Genomic DNA, 22,281 nt, shown 5'->3' on the forward strand with positions numbered 1-22,281 from the left:
TGACTTCCACTAATTTAAATTAATAGTTGTACTCATTGATGCTCCTCAAATTGACCATGCATTTAAATGTTAACTTTTTTTATAAGCTTTGCAAGATATCGCATATTTGATAAAGATGTTGATTTGATTGATCAAATATTAATTCAGTTGTATTATGGAATTTCATTGCAGAGTGCTTTATGATTAGAATCACAATTGTTTTCCTAAACTTATAAAAAGTTATACTTTCCTCTAATTAATCAACATATGTTTTACTTTAGTGGCTACCACATATTTAAAAAAAAAACATGGATGGCATAAGTTATCATGATAAGGAAGGTGCTCTATCTATTTATTCGATTTATAAATCGAATGAATAATGATAATTCTATTGTTCTTATCCTATTTTAATACTGATCTGATTAATTTACTTTGTTCTTATCTACTTTTTTTTTATCATCACGAACATAATCGAATTAATACTCAATGATAAAATTTAGATATCATAATTTATCTCCCTCCACGTGCTTTAGGGGCGCCTGACCGAGCGTTATTACCCTTAAGCGTAATTTTTTGTTATCTCCCCTCATTTATTTATTATTTCAATCTTTATTATTATTTAAAAAAACAAATTAATTGTACCAAAGTGAAAATGGATCTCACCTAATGAAACATGCATGAACTAAAAGTAACGCATACTTTTCCTAAAAATAAGAAGAATAAAACATGTCCACTCCTTTAATTTGCATGGTGGGCCCCACACATGATCTAGAAATGGAAGCGTCGCGACCGTAGATGATGGCGTTGAATTATCTCGTGCACATACCCCACTCCTCAAGGCATCTTTTCGTGGCATGTCCTCCAAGCCACAAAAAATTCCAAATTCCAGAATGGTCCTTAAATACGTGTCTTTTTTTTTCCTTTATAAAACTAATAAAATCCATCTTGAGATTTAAATTAGTTATTTTAAAATATAAGTAAATATTTGACGGACGTTATTGTAAAAAAGAGGAACCTAGGTAGATCCAACTCCCAACTGTAGCTTACACGTGGACAAACGGTCGCCCATTAGTCAGTCACGTGCTCCCCGCAGAATGCATGCCGGCCAAATTAAGCTGTCTCCTGTCTTTGACCCAAAGACGACTAGTTTTCCAATCGCGTGTTCATTCAAATCCATGCGAACATGAATCAAAATTTAATATTTTGTTTTTAAATTCACAAAAATTTTCGATTTAAAATAAAGTCTTTTGGATGAGTGTATTTGGTTGGTTGTATTTTAAAATTCGTCAAATTAAATATCAGTTTTCACATATTATAACGAATCAAAATAAAAATTATTAAAATAGATTTAAAATTTTATGAAATTTATATATTAAATTTTAATTATTTAATTACAATTTTTAAATATATGTTTGTTATCTTTGTATAGATTTGAATAATCAAGTTTTAAATATCATTAAACTATAATTTAAGTTTAATGTAAATTGTTTATCAAAATAATTTGAAGTGGTGAAAGTTGTAGATTAGGAATAAGTGAGAGACACTCAAAGAAAAATAAAACAAGAGAAAAAAAGTGGATTATACATATTGTTTATAGTTTGTAAAAAAATGCACATATAATTATGGAAGTAATTATGAAGGGTAAAATATCAAGCCCATTGTAACAACTAAAGCTACCATGTGATTATAATAATAGTGGACAATTAATGAGATGTAAATAATTAAATTCGATGAATCATGCTGGATGATTACATAATCACGATTAACATTTTATATATTTTTTATAAATGGTGGATAATTTTTAATAGATTTTATTTAAAAAAATGGCAGGAAGAAAAATAGATTAGTTTTTTTTATTAAAAAAATGCTGATCTAAAAACTCTTTCTCTTAAAACTTAGCAAATCAACTCCATCCACGTGTATTCCATGTCTCCGTGTGTCTCCGTGAAAGAATCCAAAACGGAATATTCTGTTTCTGTTGCATTAGCGAATCCTGACCTTTCTCCAGTTCTCCTCTTCGTCTTCGAGGAAACTGGGACGCAACGGAACCGACGGCGACGCCGCCAGATTCACGACCTTCTCTGCTATAAGTATGGCGACTCCAGGTGGCGGTTCAAAGAAGAAACTTTACTTCCACATCTCTCGTCGTTCCTTCATTCATGGAGCCTCTGCAGAACCCTCTCTTTCCTCAGACGATTAAGCCGGAGTCTAACGGGAGTGTGAAGAACCCGAGCCGCTTGTTCGACCTCCGGAGCTCTCTCTCCTCGGTGACGGTGCCGACGCGGAAAGGGAGCGAGGTGAAGGAGCGTCTGGGGAGCAAGATGGCGTCAGATTCCAAACCTTTGAAGAAAATTGAGTACGGAGAAGGGGGATATGTTCTCGAGGACGTGCCCCACCTTACCGATTACTTGACAGATCTTCCGGTGAGTTAAAAGTCCCTGTTTTGTTACTGTCCGGATGATCCTTTTGTGAAAGGAGTTCAAAATTCGGCATCTCTAGTTGATTTGTAGTGGCTTTGGAGTTCTCGATTGTCGCTCCGGTGCTCGGTTGAGTAATAGGTCATAGTATGCTGGGGATTCTCTGTTGCCTTTCTTCAATTTTGGTGTTTATCCAGCTTTCTAATTGATTGGGAATTTTGTCTGTTAAACTTCCTTATTGGATATTATTATATGCATCTAATCTAATTCAGATTAGATTTCCTCGTTTCACGTCACTCTAATCTTCTTAATTTCATGGGTATTTCGTTGGCAGGCCTATCCGAATCCACTACAAAATAATCCAGCATACTCAGTTGTCAAGTATGTTTCTTTGGAACTATCCAGATCTTAGCTTCGTGTCTTTGGATGTTCCTGAATCCTGAATCAATCGTTTATTGAACTTTGTTCTCACAGGCAATACTTTGTGAACGTTGACGACACAGTTGCGCACAAGGTGACCATGAAATTACTTTATTGCCTATAATTTTCTAGAAGAAATCAATTTGTAAAGCTATACCTTTTGTTTCTGAGAGGTAGTTAATCAAATTGAATTTTTCTACTTTTTGGAGGTTAAAGAAACTGTATCACTGATGTTTATAATGCTTGTAGATCGTGGTCCACAAGAATAGTCCAAGAGGGACGCACTTCCGTCGTTCTGGGCCTCGTCAAAAAGTAGGTTCTTCTCTCTATTTTAAATTAGTATAGATGGAACCCATTCAAACTGAAGTGGTTATCATTCAAGGAAAAGAGATAACTTTGGTTTCTTTCTGTATGTTCTTCATGCTTGTTCAGGTCTACTTCGAGTCAGATGAGGTGAATGCCTGCATTGTGACATGCGGAGGCTTGTGCCCGGGGCTTAATACTGTCATCAGGGAAATCGTATGTGGCTTGTACGATATGTATGGTGTCACTAAAGTCCTTGGAATAGACGTAAGTAACAACGAAACAAGTAAATGATGTTTGATCTTTTTGTTGTCCAAGAAAAAATTGAATGTTTTATCTCTTTTCATCTTTGAAATTTTGTAATTAAATTCTCAAGTGATGTCATTTTGTTCATCTAAATTGCCTCATCAACTAAGTTAATGTTCAAAATGTGTAGGGTGGTTATAGGGGATTTTATGCTCGCAATACCATCAACTTTACTCCCAAAAGCGTTAATGATATTCATAAAAGAGGAGGCACAATAATTGGCACATCAAGAGGTGGTCATGATACTTTAAAGATCGTTGATAGTATTCAGGATCGTGGTATTAATCAGGTTAATTTCGCAACAACTTCATCAGATTCTTCTATGTTAATTTTCAAAGGTTCAAGCGACATTCCTTGAAGTCATCATATTTTCTTATTTGTTCTGTATTTTTCCTGCCAGGTATATATAATTGGAGGTGATGGGACTCAGAAGGGAGCCTCTGCAATCTTTGAGGTATTGCAATCATAAATGAAAAAGCTTTTATAGTGAAAGGAACATAGCCTTAAGGTGGTACTTTCTCCAAAGAAAGACAAATTTTTATATTTTCCTCTTCATGATCAGATTCACCTCCCTAAATTCCTAGAAAATTTTCTGGTATATTTTCAGGAAATTCAGAAACGTGGACTCAAAGTTGCTATTGCTGGCATTCCAAAGACCATAGACAACGACATAATGGTACTTGGTATTCCATTGCTTTCTTGCCAATTTTTCTCTTGTGCTTCAGGATTTCAAACTAATTTGTGCTTGCTGATTTTTAAAATTTTATTCTTCTGAACTAGGTCATAGACAAGTCCTTTGGTTTTGATACTGCTGTGGAGGAGGCACAGAGAGCAATAAATGCAGCCCATGTTGAAGCTGAAAGTGTCGAAAATGGTATTGGCGTTGTGAAGCTAATGGGTCGCTACAGTGGTTAGTATCTATGGCTTAAAATGCTTAAGTCAAGATAATAGTAGCCAACTTATGTAAATTTACAAAGCTCCTTGATTGGACCACAACTCACCATGAATTTGGGTGTTATAATCTCCCTCACTTAAGGTTTTGACGTCCTGTCAAGACCCTCTTATCTCATAGCTTAGAAGAATCCTTAATTGGCAACATGTGAAGCCCAATGGTAGCTACACCATCACACATGCAGTCTTTTCAAACACCATACCGTGTTTAGAATTACCCATCCCTAGGATTAGGTCCGCTTTGATACCAATTGCCATGACCTGCTTTGATAAGAGAATTAACTCATTAACTTATTAGGCCCGACCGCTGCCCTAAAATGCTTAAACCTAGTAAATAGTAATTAACTCATCTAAGTAGCTCTTTGCTTTGCCCACAACTTAGACTAAATCGGGGTGTTATGTTTTCTGAATTAATAGGTGTTGATACGTAAATTGATAGATAATATGATATCATTTTGTATAAAAGTTCATCCCAACAAAGCATATCACATTAAATTTCACAGTTGCTAATTACCTGAGACTGTCACTAATCAAGTTTTTTTAAAAAAATGCAAATCTTAATTACTATGTATGTTTGCCTTTGGTTCAAAGAAATTAAACATTTGCCTAATATATTATTATTGCCTTCTTACTGTATGTTAAATTATGTGTATTACAGGGTTTATTGCGATGTATGCTACGCTTGCAAGCCGTGATGTGGTAGGTCCTATTATTTTCTAAGTCATCATACAGAAGATGACCATCAAGAATGTACATTGCTAAAGAACTTTGTGTTTATAACTAAGTGTGTAATTTTTTCCCCCCTTCTATGCAGGATTGTTGCTTAATTCCAGAATCCCCCTTTTACTTGGAAGGCAAAGGTGGACTTTTGGAGTTTATTGAAAGACGGCTGAAAGAAAATGGTCACATGGTTATTGTTGTTGCTGAGGGTGCAGGACAAGATCTTATTGCCAAAAGCATGCAATCCATGGACCATCAAGATGCTTCTGGCAATAAGCTTCTACTTGATGTTGGTCTTTGGTTGTCACAAAAGATAAAGGTAGGATTTCTTTTCTAAGTACATCCTTAAATACACTGAGGTAAATCCTCATTCTAGATGGTTACTAATGCTTAGTTTTGGTTCTACAACTTCTCAAAAATCAATCAGAGAGTTTTCCCTAATGTGGTGTTAATACTTAATCGTACCTGAAAGACCAATAATTTTACTAGTTTTTGAGCATTTTTTTCTGAATCTTGCCGGGTCTCTAAAGATACTGATATTTCTGTCTCAGGATCACTTTTCAAACCATAAGATGTCCATAACTCTCAAGTATATAGGTACTTCACCTATGAATAATCTTACTGTATCCTATTTTTTGCTAACTGCTTATTACTTATATGATGACTACATGTTTCATCTTGTAGATCCTACGTATATGATTCGTGCAGTTCCGAGTAATGCATCAGACAATGTCTCATGCACATTGCTTGCCCATAGTGCCATACATGGTGCTATGGCAGGATACACCGGCTTCACTGTTGGGCCTGTTAACGGAAGACACGCTTACATACCCTTCCACGTAAGTCTTGTTTGCTTAATCATTGTGAGATGCAACTAATACTAATTCACACCAAATCCTCATTCGAAACTGAAACGAGTAATGAGACTTGGTCTGCAAGCTTCACTGAAAGTTGTGATTGAAAGTGCAGAAGCTGATCAACATTGCTAAAATGATTTGTGTTTCAATGTCACAGAGGATAACTGAGAGATGCAAGAAGGTCGTTATAACAGATAGGATGTGGGCAAGACTGCTTTCCTCAACTAATCAACCTAGCTTTCTCAGTCATGAGCATGTTGAGGATGCCAAAAAGGAAGATGAGGCATCACATCACTTCTTCCTGGATGCAGCCAACAAGAACTATGATCGCGATGTGCATGCGACAGAGAATTCCCAGATCGGCAATGGTGCCATCTGAAGTATTGCATGTTGAATATGTTGCAATTAGGAAACCTATAAGATGTTACAGAAGTAATTTATCAGCAAACAAATAGATGTTGTGTCATAGCAATCAAAGAATGTGAAAATAGTTAAGAGTGCTCGTGCCCATATTAATTCTCTAGTTCTGTGTGTACATTACAATTTTGTAGCTCCTTGTGCTGTGAGACTGGCAACGAGACTCTGCTTATAAATAAATGAAAAGTTTGTTATGTTTCCTTCGAATTACTGACAACGAACTTCATGACCACTAATGCAAGACAAATCAAGCTATAGTTCTTGTGATGAGAGGAAGTCTTGATAGGTCTTCTGTTTATTCCGTATGAATGAAGGAAAATGATCAAGTTTTCAAACAAACAAAAAAAAACTCACAAGATTAGTCACTGACTAAATTTGGCTTGATTCATGCTTTCAAAATTATGATATCATCATCAACTAAAAATCATAATAGTCAATAGTTAGTATATATGACAAACCTAAACTAGCTATAACACCATGAGACCAGATAGCACCTTCTCTGTTACACAATTTTTTACTAATTTTATTTTATTGTTTTAAAAAATAAATTAAGAAAAATCAAATCAGTTGCTACGATCACAAATTTTATTGTAACTGAGTTCTCTAATTTTAGCGGTTGGAATTTGAGCCCGAACCACAGCAAAATTTTAATTAGTATTAAAAATGTTAAATTTATTTTAAAATTTCCTCTTTCTAATTATCTATCTTGTTAATTATGCAGCATATTTTCGAATCCCAACTTGTTCTACGTGGAGGTCAAGCATATGGAATCCATCGGGTAAGAAGCTTTGAACATTTACAAACTCAATTTGCAGTTAATTAACAACGCAATAATATGCCAAAAGAACGCTTAGCAGTCACCTGAAATGACATCAAAACAACAGAGAGAGAGAAAGAGAGCATTGAAATGAACATCCAGTGAATCAAAATTAAGTAATTTGCAGAGAGTGCCACAGCTGGAATCAAACCACTAATTCTATATACAATGCAAATTGACTCCATTTATTTCGAATTGGACAATCCTTCCTCCTTTCTTCACCCACGAGAAGCAAAAGAACCGCTTCAGCTACCAAATTCTTCTTTATCTCCCGTTCAGAGACTCAAATATTCTTTATAGACCGTGAAAAATGACAATAATACTTCAAAATTCAAGCTTAATTTTACCTTCAAATTGTTCGTCTGTTTCTCTGATGCCTACGTTTCAACTATTTTAGCAGCTCGGAGACCCATTCCACGTCCAGCGTGGCGTCTGCCTGATTTAAGATGTTATCTTTAGTCAGTCTCTCGAACATCTTCGCCCGCAGTGCTCGCCCCGACTCCACTCTCTCCACCGGGGATTTTTCCTCCGGCCAACCAGGGGTTACGCCCGTCGGAGTCGACGGCAGGCTACGGAAAACAGTATTGAATCTAGCAAGCGCTCCCGGCCGGGAGATGAAGCCAGTGTTTCCCAGATGCAGCTCCTTCGAACTCGGCATAGAATCTGCCCTGTTCAGCTGCAACTGGCTCAGCGACGCCGCTATCTCGTTCACGCCCGAGCTCGCTGGCCACGACGCCCGCCGCAGCTTGGCGCCGCTCGGCGAAATTGGCGGAGACTCAGTCGGCGAAGATTTTGGCGACGAGTTGAGTATCGAAGTCGGTGAAGAGACGAGGCTTCTGGAAAAGTAAGACTGCAAACAGGACTGGTGGCGCAGAGGCGATCCGTCGTAGGACTCCAGTGCCGTCACGCTCTGCAGTGGAGATGACGGCGGCGTTTGCAGCACGCGGAGCTGGTCAAGGGTGTGCGCGAAGAAGCAAACGCGGCGGCGACAGTCGGTGCCGTCCTTGCAGGGCTGGGTCCGGTAGCGGTCCGGGTGAAGCCAACACTCGAACACTCCGTGCGCTAGCTCGCAGGCATCGCCTCGCTTGCAACCGCCGGGCTTGCGGAAGTCCGGGCAGGGAGCTCCGGAGTAGCAGTGCTTCCGCAGGTCACGTCGGCGCGCTTTCTCGCCCGGGTGCGCGAAGGGACACTCGGCCCAGTCGTGCGACCGCCCGCGGCCGCACATCTTCACCTTGAAGTCGTACATCCTGAACTCGTCCGACGCGTACGAGTCCACCACCGTCAGCGCGTCGGTGCCGGAACCGGGGCCTTCCTCGTGGTTTATGTAGAACTGCATGGCCGCCAGCGTGACCTCGTCGAAGGGGAGGCAGTCGCCGGCGGCGGTGACGCCGCTGACGGGAAGGGGAGAGGAGAGGAAGTTCCCGCCCGCCAGATCGTCGAGAGCAACCACCAGGGGAACACGGACCGTCGGATTGAGAAGACCAATCCCTCTTCCCATCATCATAGCTGCCGTCCGTCGTGTTATCTCTTTCCTGCTATCTACGAGACTTATAAACGTCGAAGGCGGCGACCGTGGTGGCGTCAGAATCTAACCTCCGTTTAAGAATATATCGGACTCCGAATCCGACGGCGTCGTGGCGGTAAGAGAGGGAAACAGACAAAACGTACGTTTCAGTTGTATCCGGCGCGGGACGGGATGGAAGATAACGGAGACGGGAGTTAAATCGCGCGGGGGTGGCGGTGGACACATGGAGAGCGGAGAGTGTTATCGAGGACGTGAACTTGTCTTGTCGAGTGACACGTCATCACTGTTCACATGACCAGGTACATCAACATCATGCGGATTATCGGTGGTGGGGCACGATGAGTTTTTTCTAAATCACGTTTCCATTGTTTTTTTCCACGTGTTGCGATTCGATTAATTTTGAAGATAAATAATTTTTTTATTTATTCAATAAATCTAAAAGTACGACGGCTCGATGCCCGGTGGCTCAGTAGCCCATCGTTAAATTACCCTCGAAATTGCAATATTCGCATTATAAATTAACTAGGAGAAGAAAGAGAGAATAAAAACCAAGATACGAACAAATTTGCGAAAGGGGTGTCCTAAATTTATAAATTGTTATTACATATGAGAATAGTTTTATTTTTATTTTGAAAACGGAGTGCTGTTTTTTTTACTTTTAATTTTTGGTCAATAAAGTTTGATGCAATTATTTGGAGTCTTACGTCACATTTTGGGTAATGAGATAATGGATTATAATAGGGAAGAAAAGCAAAGGAGGAGATGCCACGCAAGGGCGTGGCCACGTGAAGGATAACATGAAGCCGTTCGACATGCCTGCACGACATTAACTATGCCGCTCAGCAGGTACAGGTCTGACGAGACCTTTGGCGTGTCTTGTAACATCGGCCATCCACGTGGACTTTGATATGGGAGCGTATCGATGGGCAGATACTTGTCTTGCGTGCGTGGCACTTGGTGCTCATTGATTTCGTCACGTCTGCTGTCAGTGAGTAGAAAGTAGTCCCTCATTGTGGGACCTGTGGGACCTAGTCACTTGGATAGTTGGATTCCATAATATAGGTGGGCCAACAGCCCAAGTTCTTGGATATCTGTCGGATCTAAGCAGTCCTGTCGCACTGTATCACTGGGCCTGTTAATTAGAGGAGAAAATGATTTATAATTGTTGTTATTATTATCATTAATCTGATTTAATTTAATAATCCAAACAAGAGCTGAGTCTAAGCAAGGTTGAGCACGACCTGGAACCTGATATTTTTGAACTTAGTCGTTTATTAAACTTGGACCTAGCACAGCTCAATTTTGTATCTAGCTAGATCGTGTTGGCATTACTCTAATAAACATTTCAGTAGTGTGATTATGTCAAGCAACTTAATTAAAAATTATAGTATTTAGATCACAGCTTGACAATACTAACATATCTCCCACTTAGTGCAATGTAATGGAAATAAAATAAAATTTTGAAAGATACAATTATGGTAGAAATCGAAAAAAAAAGGAAAAGGATTAAAATAAGAGAGAATGAGGAGGATATTTATATAAAATTAAACATTTTTTTAGTTTGATTTTAATTCAACTAAATTTCTTATTGGACCAAAAATTGAACCGTCGGTACAATTGCTTGGTGGGTATCGCCGGTGTGGCGCCCTCGCTTGCGTCCGCCGCAGCCCGCTCTCCCGGCGACCTCTTCGTCTTCCCCTCTCACGCGAGCGTCGCCCGCCGTGGCCCTCTCCACCTTCGTTTTGCTATTCAATCTGACTTGGTTTTGCAGATTATGGCCAAGAATGATCCTCCCGTCTCCCTCGGCCCCCAGGACATGCGGTCCCTTGTTCAGAATCCCCACATCGCCTACATCGAAGAAATCTCAGCTGCGCTTCAGGGTGTTGGTGTTACCGCTGGTGTCTTCGATCCTGATACCTACCTGCAGCTTCATTACATCGAGGCTCTACTTGCTACCCTGCTCTGCCATTTCCAGAATGTCGCCAACGCTGCGTGCCTTCAGTGTCTTCCGCAGATTGGTATTCTTCGTAGCTTCTTTGATACCATTCATGGTGCGTCTGCTCAGCTCAGTTCAAAAGCTCCTGTTGGAATGAGTATATCTTTGAGTGTGGTAGGCAGAATCTGCTGCCAGATGAGCAATCTGATGCCTCTGTTCGTGAAATTGTGATGAAACTTGGTGACAAGATTAAGCAACGACACGTTCTTGATTACCTCAACGTCGGTGACAACAAGCAGCAGCTCCTGGACTACATCAACCGTAAAATTGCTGATCCTGATGAGTGATGACACAAGGAATGTTCGTGCAGCGACTTATTTACGACGCCTCGTGGCTTTAGTGTGCCCTCAACCGACTGCTCCGCCACCCACTTCCAACTTTTGCGCGCGCAGACCAGGCTACAAGAAGTGATAGACGCGGGGCGGTCGACCGCCGCTCCGTTCCCGTCGCGCCAAGACCATAGCTCAGCAAGGGACTGGAGTTCATGCCTTGCCGCCTCAAACTGTTGCACGCACAGGCCCTGTTTGACATTTTGAATCAAATATTCATGGAATGATTTGTTTTATTTTTATGGTTGTTTACTTTCTCGAATGAACAAACTGTAATTTTAACTTGACTTTGATCACTCATATAAAAGAAATTTACCAAGTGAGATAGTTGACATCTTAAACTACAAATGTACATATTTAATATTTTACTTTACATTCTACATTCTAGGGGGAGTAAATCACAGTGAATCGTTACAACATGATGGTGAAGGCATTTGCACATGAACAGATATTGATGTTATCACATTTGCTGCCATGTCAACAGCGCTGCAAACATCCATGTCGAGGCTCTGCCAACAGCGAGAAGTCTATAATCCTTAGCAGTCTTCAGGAACATAACTTGTACCAAGTCATTTGCAGTCTTCAGGAACATAATCCTTAGCAGTCTTACCAAGTCAGTTTGAATCCTGATCTTCATTTGACTCTTAACTTGTACCCTAAAATGAACCACGTCATCTATGGCACTTGCATCACTATCAATTATGATGCAGGTCTTATATCTGCATAACAAACTTGAATAATAACTTATCCATTCGACTTGATGATCATGATTTAATAGTATTGTTGTTCAGAACAAAATTTTGAAACTTAGATGTATAGAAATGATCATAATGAGTTGAACTTTTTAAATTTGTTTTAATATTAAATCTGTCGTAGTGCAAGAATGCAAGAGAAATAAGATTCATTATGAATACTCTTCTAACAGCGATAAGTTAATGCTAAACTTTCAATTCAGTGGTGGATATTACTTCATATATATATATATATATATACACGTCTTACTTGCTAATAAACAATATGGAAGAAAGAATGTATATGGATACTCAATAACAATTCGAAATCTTGGAAATATTAACTCCAAAACCTAAATTTTGAATTCAAAATTCAAATATAGAACTTTCATTTCGAAATTCATGACAGTTTATATTAATAAAAATGTCGTAAATTCCATTGGATAAAGCATAAAGATCACACGAATAATTTAAAGGAGTACAACATCTGTACAGCATATATCACAACTTACAGGCAATATGCTCATATGCTGAAGCATATTACCCAGCAGGGGGAATACTTCCACCGCCATACTCTGGAAGAAAAAACTAGAAGCATTCCCTTCCTTCCATGTGTCTTTCATTTCTATATAATATTCCTTCAATCTAACAACACATGTTGCCCACTAACACAACTACACAAGTTAATTTTTCTTTCAGAGGATATTATAAAATATATATCGTAATAAGTTGAGTTTTAAGATAATAGTAGGGCAATCAAATCCTAACTCCATATCAGGTCATAATCTCAAAATTCTTAATGACACTTCACATTATTCCTAAAGACGCAAGCTTGTTCTTCACTTCACCTTTCTTTGGTGTCATATCATGTACTTTCATTGAGATTCTATGCTACAGATTGATCCAGAATAAATGAGATAGGATGATGTGCTCTCTTATCGTTGTCATGCGTCCTCGTTGTTTATCTATATCATCTATTTGAGATCAAATATATACATAAATCTCTAATAAATTATATACTAGAGTATAATATATTTTCTGTTCCGACCAAATACCTAGATCGTCAAACTATTAATCAACGGACAATTTGATGTGCGTCTTCTCCGGGGGTCGCCAACAAGGAAAATGGGAGGGATTGAAAAGCACTTCGACAGAGAATTAGAATGACACCAGAGAGATATCCCGACAGACCACTCCGATATTCAATTAGAATGATTTCAAATATGAAAAGTAAAAAACGAGAGAGCCTTAGTGGAGTACCAATTAGAGAGAAAGAAACTCCTATACCCGTCCCCCTATAGCTATCAGAAGAGCATCTTCACGTCGACCACTACATCCTCCTTGTGTGACCTAGTGGGGGACCAGATCTAACTGTTGGTGGCCTTTCCATTAGACGAACGACACGTATGTGATGGAATGTATCTAGAGAATCTAATTTAACAATCATATAACCGCTTCACCATTCATATGGTGCCACATATTTTGGAATATTCACAGTCATTATCGACACGTGTTCTCAGTGGACCTAATAAAGTGCAAGTCCAATCTGAGGAGAGAGAAGGAGATGAGGTCGATGTTGAGTGACCTGGCGAATAGACAAAGTCAATGACTAAGGCCGAGATAGAGATGATGTTGAGATTTGAAGCCGAGACAAAGATGTCATCGAAATTTGAGACCGAGGCAGGGACGGTGTTGAGATCTGAGATCGAAACATAGATAGCGTCAAGATCTTAGGCTGAGACAGAAATGATGCTGAGATATGAGGCTGAGATGGGTTTGATACCGATATCTAAGGTCGAGACGGAGATGGTGTCAAGATATGAAATTGAGAGAGATGGTGTTAAGATCTTAGGTGGAGACAGAGATAGTGTTGAGATTTGAAGCCGAGACAGAGATGGTACTAGTGACTGAGATCGAGACAAAGATGATGTCAAAATTTGAGATCGAGATAGAGATGATATTGAGATATGAGACAGAGATAGTGTCGAAATATGAGGCCGAGAAAAAGATAGTACTGAGATCTAAGATCGAGACAGAAATGGTATCGAGATCTGAGACTAAGACAGGGACGGTGCTGCGATCTAAAACCAAGACAGAAATGGTATCAAGATCTAAGACCAAAATAGGGATGGTGTTGAGATTTGAGATCGAGATTGAAATGGTGATTGAAGCTGAAATAAAAAATTGTGTCGAGATCTAAGGCTAAAATAGAGATGATACTGAGATCTAAGACCGAGACAATAAAGATGCCGATTCGATCAAATCCGAATCTCATCTGAGTTAAGTTTGATTCTCCTTGAATTATGTTAGATCCATCTTGACTTTGAGTCTTTGACTGCATGATTATTGAACCTAAGGGTCACGCGGAGGCAGTAGTATTCCGCCATATCGTTCTCCTCATCCTCCTTATCCCAACTATTGACTGTTCTTTGAAAAAGTTATCCTGCATTTTAACAGATAACAATTGTCTAAACTCGCCCATCATGCTTACTACGAGGACAGAAAACACAAATAAAAATAAAATGGTGGAACATCAACCTGGCTATCCTTTTTCTTTGTTTTTTTAGCAGAAATAGGATGAGGTAAAGAAAACATTAAGGAATATTTTTCTAGATTGCTTCGAATATATTGTTGGCTTATTTTAATGACAAATAAATTGAGTAGTGACAGGATAATTCTTTAACTCTGCTCTTTGTTTTTTTATTCAAATAAAGAAATGTTCTTGATTCACATTTAGGTTTGAGCCTTCCTGACCGTGGGGAAGGTATATCATACTTTCTGGCATAATAAACAACCACATTTATCTTTTCCCCCTAACCATTAATTTAAGTTTATGAGGCAACAACTTTAACGGAAAGAACCAAAAACATTGTAAGAGAATTTCTTAACTGAGGAAAGTGAGCTATAGCCAGATTCACAAGTCATGAACATTAGCATCTTCCTGATTATGAGAGCATATTCACAGAATCAGATCCTATATTTCCTTGTGATCCTGAACAGTTGGGTGCAACTATAACTAATAGGGCTGCTGTCGCCCCACAGCACAATTAATTAATATTTAATTGAACTGAAGAAGGCGAACAGAAATGCCCTTCCTAATATTCCTTCAATTGGCATCCAAGTTTGTTATAAATACCCATTTAAAGGCTCCCTCGTAGCTCATCCACTGCAACATAGAGTTGTGAAGAAAAGTAGAGAGTTCTGTATCTTTCTCCTGACTTCTCTGCCATGGCCGATGTTACTGTGGTGTTCGACTTCGACAAGACAATCATCGACTGTGATAGCGATAACTGGGTCATCGACGAGCTTGGTGGCACACAAATCTTTGATGAGTTGCTGAAAACCATGCCATGGAACGCTGCCATGGTCAACATTTCATAGTTCATGGAATGGGTACATGTTCCTTATTTCCTGGAGGACCTTTTTGGCTAACGTTTCGGAACATATTTTTGTTTCCAGGATACAGTGATGAGGGAACTCCATTCAAAGGGACGAACAATTGAAGATATCAAAGAAAGCCTGAGGAAAGCTCCTCTGCCAGCCAATACCATTTCTGCAATTAAATCAGCTTATGCTCTAGGGTAGGGTAGCTATGCTACTTCTGCAATCAAATTTGTGATGATTCACTTGTGGTTTATGCAAAATCTAAATGTGATCTTATGTGGTGCAATGCAATTCTCAGGTGTGAGCTGCGGATTGTTAGTGATGCCAATAGACTGTTCATTGAGACCATTCTCGAGCACCATGGCCTAATCAACTACTTCTCAGAAATCAACACAAATCCATCCTCTGTTGACGAAGGGAGGCTGAGAATTTTTCCTTATCATGACTTCTACACTTCATCCCATGGGTGCAGCCTCTGTCCTCCAAATATGTGCAAGGTGAGTTGTCTTCCTGTTCTAAGCTCTCATGAAAGTATGAAATGTAATGCTTTGCTAATTCATATCATGGAATCAGACTTTCAGAAGGTTTCTGGGATAATCTTAATGTTGAAATTACACTCGTGCAGGGTATTATTGTGGAGAGGATTCAAGAGTGGGCATTAGCAAAGGGGAAGAGAATTATTTATCTAGGTGATGGAAAAGGAGACTACTGCCCTTCGCTTAAGCTCAAGGAAGAAGACTGTGTCATGCCGAGGAAGAGCTACCCCCTCTGGGAGCTCATAATTGGCAATCCTTTGGCCGTCAGAGCCAAGATCCATGGATGGAGCGATGCGGAGGAGCTGGAGAGAGTCTTGCTTCAGCTCATCAAAGACCCGAACATGGCTGACCACCAGAATGCCGAGCTCTTCATTTCAAGTGATTGCAAGTTACAGACTGTGCCACTGTCTGCGCATGAGGCTTTGCCTAAGGCTCTGCATGTTCCTAACTAAAACAAAACTGGCTTACCATGACATAAACATATAAGACGAGTCCATTTTCCAAGAGCTTAGGCTTTTGGGATTATGGTAGCACCATTAAATATTAACTGTAAACTATCTAACAAGGGACAAAACCCTCCATATATTGTGTTCACGCTCTGTTCAAGTTTCTGAAATAAATTGAGAAGCTCTCCCTAAAGATCTTCATAATCTTTAAGCGTTTACAAGAAAAAGCATGTTGGCCTACAATCTGCTTTTTTTTCGTGGTTTTGATCTAAGTTTTAATCAATTATTTATTAATTAGATAAAAATTAATAGTTTTAAATAAATGTCGACAATAAATATGTAGTTTTAGATTTAAAAAAAAAATTAAAGATCGATCCCTGTATTTAAAAAAAATGAATTAAATGTTGCAAAGTATTTTTAAAACTTGAATGTTCACTTGATACTATATATTGAATTTTTATATACTATTTCAACCAATCAATCTTTTGTAATTATCTCAATGAATGTCCTCCAGCCGAGGTCGTTGATTCAAACTATACCATTTTTATTTTGGACGATATTCCTTGTTTCAATTGTCTCTTTATTCCATTGATTTCAGCTTCAAAAGTGAATAGACCAAGATTTAGATATATGAAATCTTAAATTTGGTATACTAAAATGCACATTGCACTTTGAAATGGATGAATGCTTGCTTAATTTACTTTACTAGAGTTAAATTTAACGATGATGCATATCCTTACCAAATATATTTTTAAATCAAACGATTCATTGCAGTTGCAGACAGATCCGATGGAATCCGCCATCGGATGTTGATCTATGCGATCGAGACGTGATCTTAATCAATCCATTAATGGCGATAAGACAAGAGTCCAGTAGAGTAGAATCCTATATAATAATAGTAATAACAGGGCAGGCGAGGCGAGGACAAAATCCAGGCTCCGGCATCTAATCCTTCCGATGATGCTGAATTACTTATCCGAAGACTTCGCATTACAAGGCTTGCTAATATTAATCTCAAACTCCGCAAAGGTGGGACGACGTTGAATCATTATCTTCAACTGGAATTTGGATTTGGATTTGGATGGCCGCCGGCGGATTACATCTTCACTGCGGCCGCCTTGTTGGTCGGCTTCTTGGTGTACTTCTACGCGCCGTGCTGGGCGGTGAGGAAGGTCCCTGGTCCGCCGGCGCTGCCGCTGGTGGGTCATCTTCCCTTGCTCGGAAAGCACGGGCCGGACGTCTTCAGTGTCCTCGCAAAAACCTACGGGCCAATCTTCAGGTCTCTCATGAATTTCCCGCTTCGAGTTTTTCAGTTGGAAATTGAGATTAGATTTCAAACCAAATGGCAGGTTCCACTTGGGGAGACAACCCATCGTCATCGTCGCCGACGCGGACCTCTGCAAAGAGATCGGAATCAAACAATTCAAGAGCCTCCCCAACCGCGCCCTCCCTTCTGCTGTAACTGGATCTCCCCTCCACAGCAAGGGCCTCTTCAACACCAAGTATGTGATGATAAACAGTTGGATATCAATCATGAATCGCAAGATCCAGGATTGGAATTAATTCGTTCTATTGATTTGCATTGCAGGGATTCAAGGTGGTCCGGCATGAGGAACACCATCATCTCCATGTACCAGCCCACCCACTTGGCCTCCCTCATACCCTCCATGCTATCCTACATCAACACTGCGACGGAGCAGATCGCCGCCACGCCGCCACATGAAGACGTGGCCTTCTCCAAGATCTCGCTCCAGCTGTCCACCGACATCATCAGCGACGCCGCCTTCGGCGTCAACTTCGGTCTCTCCAAGGGAACTGCACCGGACGGCGATGATGATGTGTCTGAATTCGTCAAAGAGCACTTGTACTCCACCACTTCCATCAAAATGGACCTCTCCGGCTCCCTCTCCATCATCCTCGGCCTCATTTGCCCCATCCTCCAAGAGCCGTTTCGGCAAATCCTGAAGAGGATCCCGGGGACGGCAGATTGGAAGATCGAGAGGATCAACTTAAATTTAAGCAGAAAGCTGGACAAGATAGTCGCCAGCAGGGAGAAAGCGAAGCAAAGGGGGACCAAGGACTTCCTGTCATTGATATTGAACGCGAGGGACGCCGGCGGGGCGTCCAAGGAGCTCTTCACGGCGGACTACATCAGCGCGCTGGCGTATGAGCACTTGCTCGCCGGCTCGGCCACCACTGCCTTCACTCTTTCGTCGGTGATTTATCTGGTGACGCAGCACCCGGAGGTGGAGGAGAAATTGATCGGGGAGATAGATAGGTTCGGGCCAATTGATTTGGTTCCGACTGCAGAGGACCTTCAACACAAGTTCCCCTACCTTGATCAAGTCTCTGCAACTTTGTATTCTGTAAATCGAAACAAACAAGAACAGGCCACTAATTTACGTCTATCGCTTGCAGGTGATAAAAGAATCCATGAGATTTTATACAGTGTCACCACTCATAGGTAGGCATGCATCCCAAGATGTTGAAATTGGAGGCTATTTCCTTCCCAAGGTATCAATCACCATTCACCAAACTGAAGCATAACAATTGCTTAATGTCTTTATTTGTCTGGTCACTTGTGGTCGTGCACGATGTTGCAGGGTACATGGGTCTGGCTAGCTCCGGGGGTGCTGGAGAAGGACGCGAAGTACTTCCCTGAGCCTCATTTGTTCAGGCCGGAGCGGTTTGATCTCGCCGGCGACGAGGAGAAGCAAAGGCATCCATACGCGCACATCCCGTTCGGGATTGGGCCCAGGGCTTGCATCGCCCAGAAATTTGCACTGCAGGAGATCAAATTAGCAGTCATCCATCTGTATCGCCACTTTATTTTCAGGCACTCTCCTACGATGGAATCCCCACTGGAGTTCCAGTATGGAATTGTGGTCAACTTCAAGCACGGAGTCAAGCTTCTCGCCATCAAGAGATCCAAAGCTTAATTTCCGATGCTTCAATCCTGCTTCTTCCGCGAATCAGAATGTGTGCGCGCTTACGCGTCTGTGGTTATTTTTTTTGGATCGGGCTTTCAATGTTAAATGCTTAGATGAAGTAGTGCAAAAGGAAATAGTAGTGTGATAACTTAGGGCGGTAAATAAGTAAAGTCGAATCAAACTTTGTGGTATTTAAATCTGTTTGATAAAGTAGTAAGTAAAGCAATGTCAAGCAATGAATTAAACTGTTGAAATAATTTTTAAGTTTGGTTTAAATTTAATTTGTTTATATATTATCGAACTTGAAATTCAAAATTGTTTGATTGTTTAAATTTTTATATTGTAAGTCCGTTTAGTTGATTATTGAATTTGATAATATAAATTTATTTGTTTATTTTAAAATTTTTTTTATTTATTTAGCATATTGATAACAATTTTATTAAAGAAAATAACTTATAAATATTATTTGTGAATGTTATTCATGAATATTATTTATGAACATTATTAACGAATATTATTTATAAATATTAACAAACTAAATACACATATATTTTAGTTTATTCGTTTAGTTTAATAAGTTATTTAAGTTTACTCATTTAATTCATCTTGTATGTATTAAATGAACATAAATAATTTTTTTTAATCAAATATTAAAATTGTTCATAAACATTTGATTCATTTACCATAAATGATGATTTCCAAGTATGTTCTAAGCATTCATGTTGTGTTTAAAGTAAAACACACTAATACTTTAATAGATCCACTTGCATAGATTAAAAGTGAGATTAATTACACATAATAAATACACTCCGAGTTTCAGCTAAGAAAGAACCTTAATAGTAGACCTGATCACGAGTTGGATTTGAGACGGATCCGATCCAAAATAGGATCAACGGGTTAGTGCTCCATTAATCCAGTTCAACTGGCTCAATCTGTAATCAGGCTTATTTAACGGATAGCAGATAATTGAGCCACCAGTTCAATTATCGATTAACTTAAACTCATTAGTATTTATTTTTTTAAAAATTAATTTTTAATTTTATATGTTAGATTTTTAAATGAATTTTTATATTTTATAATATTGATAATACTTTAGTCATATTATTAATAGTGTGTTTCAATACAAAGTTATTTATTTTTATTTTATAAATATAGGATTATTCTTATTTTTTATCTAAATTATATTAATGAGACTTCTATTATTTTATTCATTCAACCGACACTATTAGATTTTATATGATATATTTAATAAAAAATTTATCAAATAATATAATTTATTTAATAATAAAATTATATATATAGGAAAGAGTATCACGGAACATACAAAATTAATCAAAAAATATTACTTATGTTATATATATTTCATCATATTAAAATATAATAATATTAATATTAGATAAAAAATATTATTAGTATAAAAAAATCATTTAGTATTAAAAAATCGAGAGCTAATTTTTAAAAAGCTATTTTTTAAAAGATAAAATAAAAAATTAATATCCAAAAAAAAAAAGGTTACATAGTTTTAATTTTCTTTATACCCTAAGTAGATAAATAGATAATTTAAATAAATTAATGCTTTTTAAATTTTGTTATAGTTCTTTGAGGGTTAAAATTAAGGGGCGAAATTTTTTAAATCATCAAATTTACTATTCTAAATTATTGAACTGTACGTCGATTTTAAATTACGGTGATAATAATAATTTAAAAATTACTAGCCTTGGCTTTGACGAGAGTGCAGGTTGAAATCAAGAGAGCTAGCAGAACCAAAACAATCGGGGGAATTAATAGTGGGTTTCCACATAGATTCTCAGGCAAAGTTAATTAGATCGATCCGATCAGAAAAAATGGATTAGAGAGAATGTAATATCGTAAGAGAACTCCTTCCTAGGCGCTTTTGAGTATTATCGAACGGTTAGAATTGCATGAACGCAGAGAAAAGGATGCTGGGGAATAACAAATTTGATCTTTTCTTCCATGTTTGTGTAATTAAATAAATATATATGAGATTCTAGATTTTACCACGATGCCGATTGTAAGAGACGGCTGTCAATTTTGAATCCTACAGACAACGACCACCCTTGTTCAGATATTATTATAGAGCATTTAATTATATGTACGGCACCACTCTCTCTTGCAGAAGAGTGACTTTGATGTATTTCGATTTAGTTCCTTATATATAATGAAAAGATTGATAGTATGACTTCCAAAGCATGATTAATTAGTTAATACAGAGCAAATTTATTAAAATAGATAATATTTAAATTTTAATAAAATTAAGATAATATCCTTGATCAATTATAATAATTTTTAAATTTTTTTTTTTTATAGATGATCATAAAATTATGTATGTAAGATTGTTAGGATGATAAATTGTATTTTGTTGATGAAGGAAGATGGATCGTGTGAGATAAGTTGGATAATGGATTTTACTTTATTTTTTACTGCATGCATCATGTTACAATAATGATTACGCAAGCATCTGACGTAACATCGAAATAAAGATGGACAGGTGGACCCAATCCTAATAAATTCTCCAAAGCTGCCACGTCAAACAAAAATGAGAAAATGACAAACAAAGAAAAAATGATAGTGGCCCTCCATCCTTCGCTTGTCATTGTCAACTGACAAGTGATTATTGAATTGTGAATGAATAAATTATCCATAAAGAAATTTGTGTTTAACTCCATAAAATTTATTTATATTCATTTAACATATAAAATATATAAAAATAAATTCGACATATTAAGTTCATAAGGTTATAAATAAATTTATTTTTTATATTTATTGAAATAAATATTTTATTTTACAATTTTTTATAACTTTCTGTTATTTATGATATATTAAAATTAGAAAATTATTTCCTTAATAATTATTAAACAATTGCAATCAGATGTTGACTCGGCTCAAAGACTTTGAACAAAGACTCATGAGGTCAAGTCGCATTAAAAGCAGAGCGTTCCAACTGCTATTCGGCGAATCATGACAAATAATTAAAATAATAAATATACATACCTTTAATATATTAATTATAATATAGTATAAACTAATTTTTAACTAAAATTTAATGGTAAAATATAATTTCATGGCGACAACTGTTCGGTACAAATAAAAAATATATTTAGCTCAAAAGTCTATTCAGAGTTGAATGAGCATTAAAATATGATGTAATTTTAAAATTATATCATAAATAATTATAAGATGTATTGTTGTTAACATT

The 22,281-nt window shown here is 38.0% G+C and overlaps 4 protein-coding genes across 4 annotated transcripts; 3 read left to right on the forward strand and 1 right to left on the reverse strand.

The window, feature by feature from the left end:
• Positions 1 to 2,012: 2,012 nt before the first annotated feature.
• LOC141838516 (ATP-dependent 6-phosphofructokinase 6-like) lies at positions 2,013 to 6,580 on the forward strand. Its single transcript, XM_074726022.1, has 14 exons — positions 2,013 to 2,402; positions 2,731 to 2,777; positions 2,871 to 2,910; positions 3,066 to 3,128; positions 3,249 to 3,386; positions 3,556 to 3,714; positions 3,826 to 3,879; positions 4,033 to 4,101; positions 4,206 to 4,335; positions 5,035 to 5,075; positions 5,191 to 5,415; positions 5,648 to 5,693; positions 5,781 to 5,935; positions 6,111 to 6,580. The coding sequence occupies exons 1-14, from the start codon at positions 2,139 to 2,141 to the stop codon at positions 6,330 to 6,332; spliced, it is 1,653 nt and encodes a 550-aa protein (XP_074582123.1). The 5' UTR covers positions 2,013 to 2,138; the 3' UTR covers positions 6,333 to 6,580.
• Positions 6,581 to 7,272: 692 nt separating this feature from the next.
• LOC141839722 (zinc finger CCCH domain-containing protein 2-like) lies at positions 7,273 to 8,867 on the reverse strand. The gene has a single exon (XM_074727541.1). It carries the CDS (start codon positions 8,689 to 8,691, stop codon positions 7,576 to 7,578), a length of 1,116 nt encoding a protein of 371 aa, XP_074583642.1. The 5' UTR covers positions 8,692 to 8,867; the 3' UTR covers positions 7,273 to 7,575.
• A 6,052-nt stretch (positions 8,868 to 14,919) lies between these two features.
• Positions 14,920 to 16,325, forward strand: LOC141839473 (inorganic pyrophosphatase 2-like). The gene is made up of 4 exons (XM_074727220.1): positions 14,920 to 15,134; positions 15,228 to 15,349; positions 15,451 to 15,649; positions 15,778 to 16,325. The coding sequence occupies exons 1-4, from the start codon at positions 14,997 to 14,999 to the stop codon at positions 16,138 to 16,140; spliced, it is 822 nt and encodes a 273-aa protein (XP_074583321.1). The 5' UTR covers positions 14,920 to 14,996; the 3' UTR covers positions 16,141 to 16,325.
• Positions 16,326 to 16,984: 659 nt separating this feature from the next.
• Positions 16,985 to 19,073, forward strand: LOC141837196 (cytochrome P450 711A1-like). Its single transcript, XM_074724639.1, has 6 exons — positions 16,985 to 17,006; positions 17,164 to 17,413; positions 17,484 to 17,636; positions 17,723 to 18,479; positions 18,553 to 18,648; positions 18,738 to 19,073. Exons 1-6 carry the CDS (start codon positions 16,985 to 16,987, stop codon positions 19,071 to 19,073), a joined length of 1,614 nt encoding a protein of 537 aa, XP_074580740.1.
• Positions 19,074 to 22,281: the final 3,208 nt, after the last annotated feature.

This window comes from Curcuma longa, chromosome 11 (genome assembly GCF_044706935.1).
Source record: "Curcuma longa cultivar G26 ecotype Majalengka, Jawa Barat chromosome 11, ITB_CL_G26_1.1, whole genome shotgun sequence".
Lineage (NCBI taxonomy): Eukaryota > Viridiplantae > Streptophyta > Magnoliopsida > Zingiberales > Zingiberaceae > Curcuma > Curcuma longa.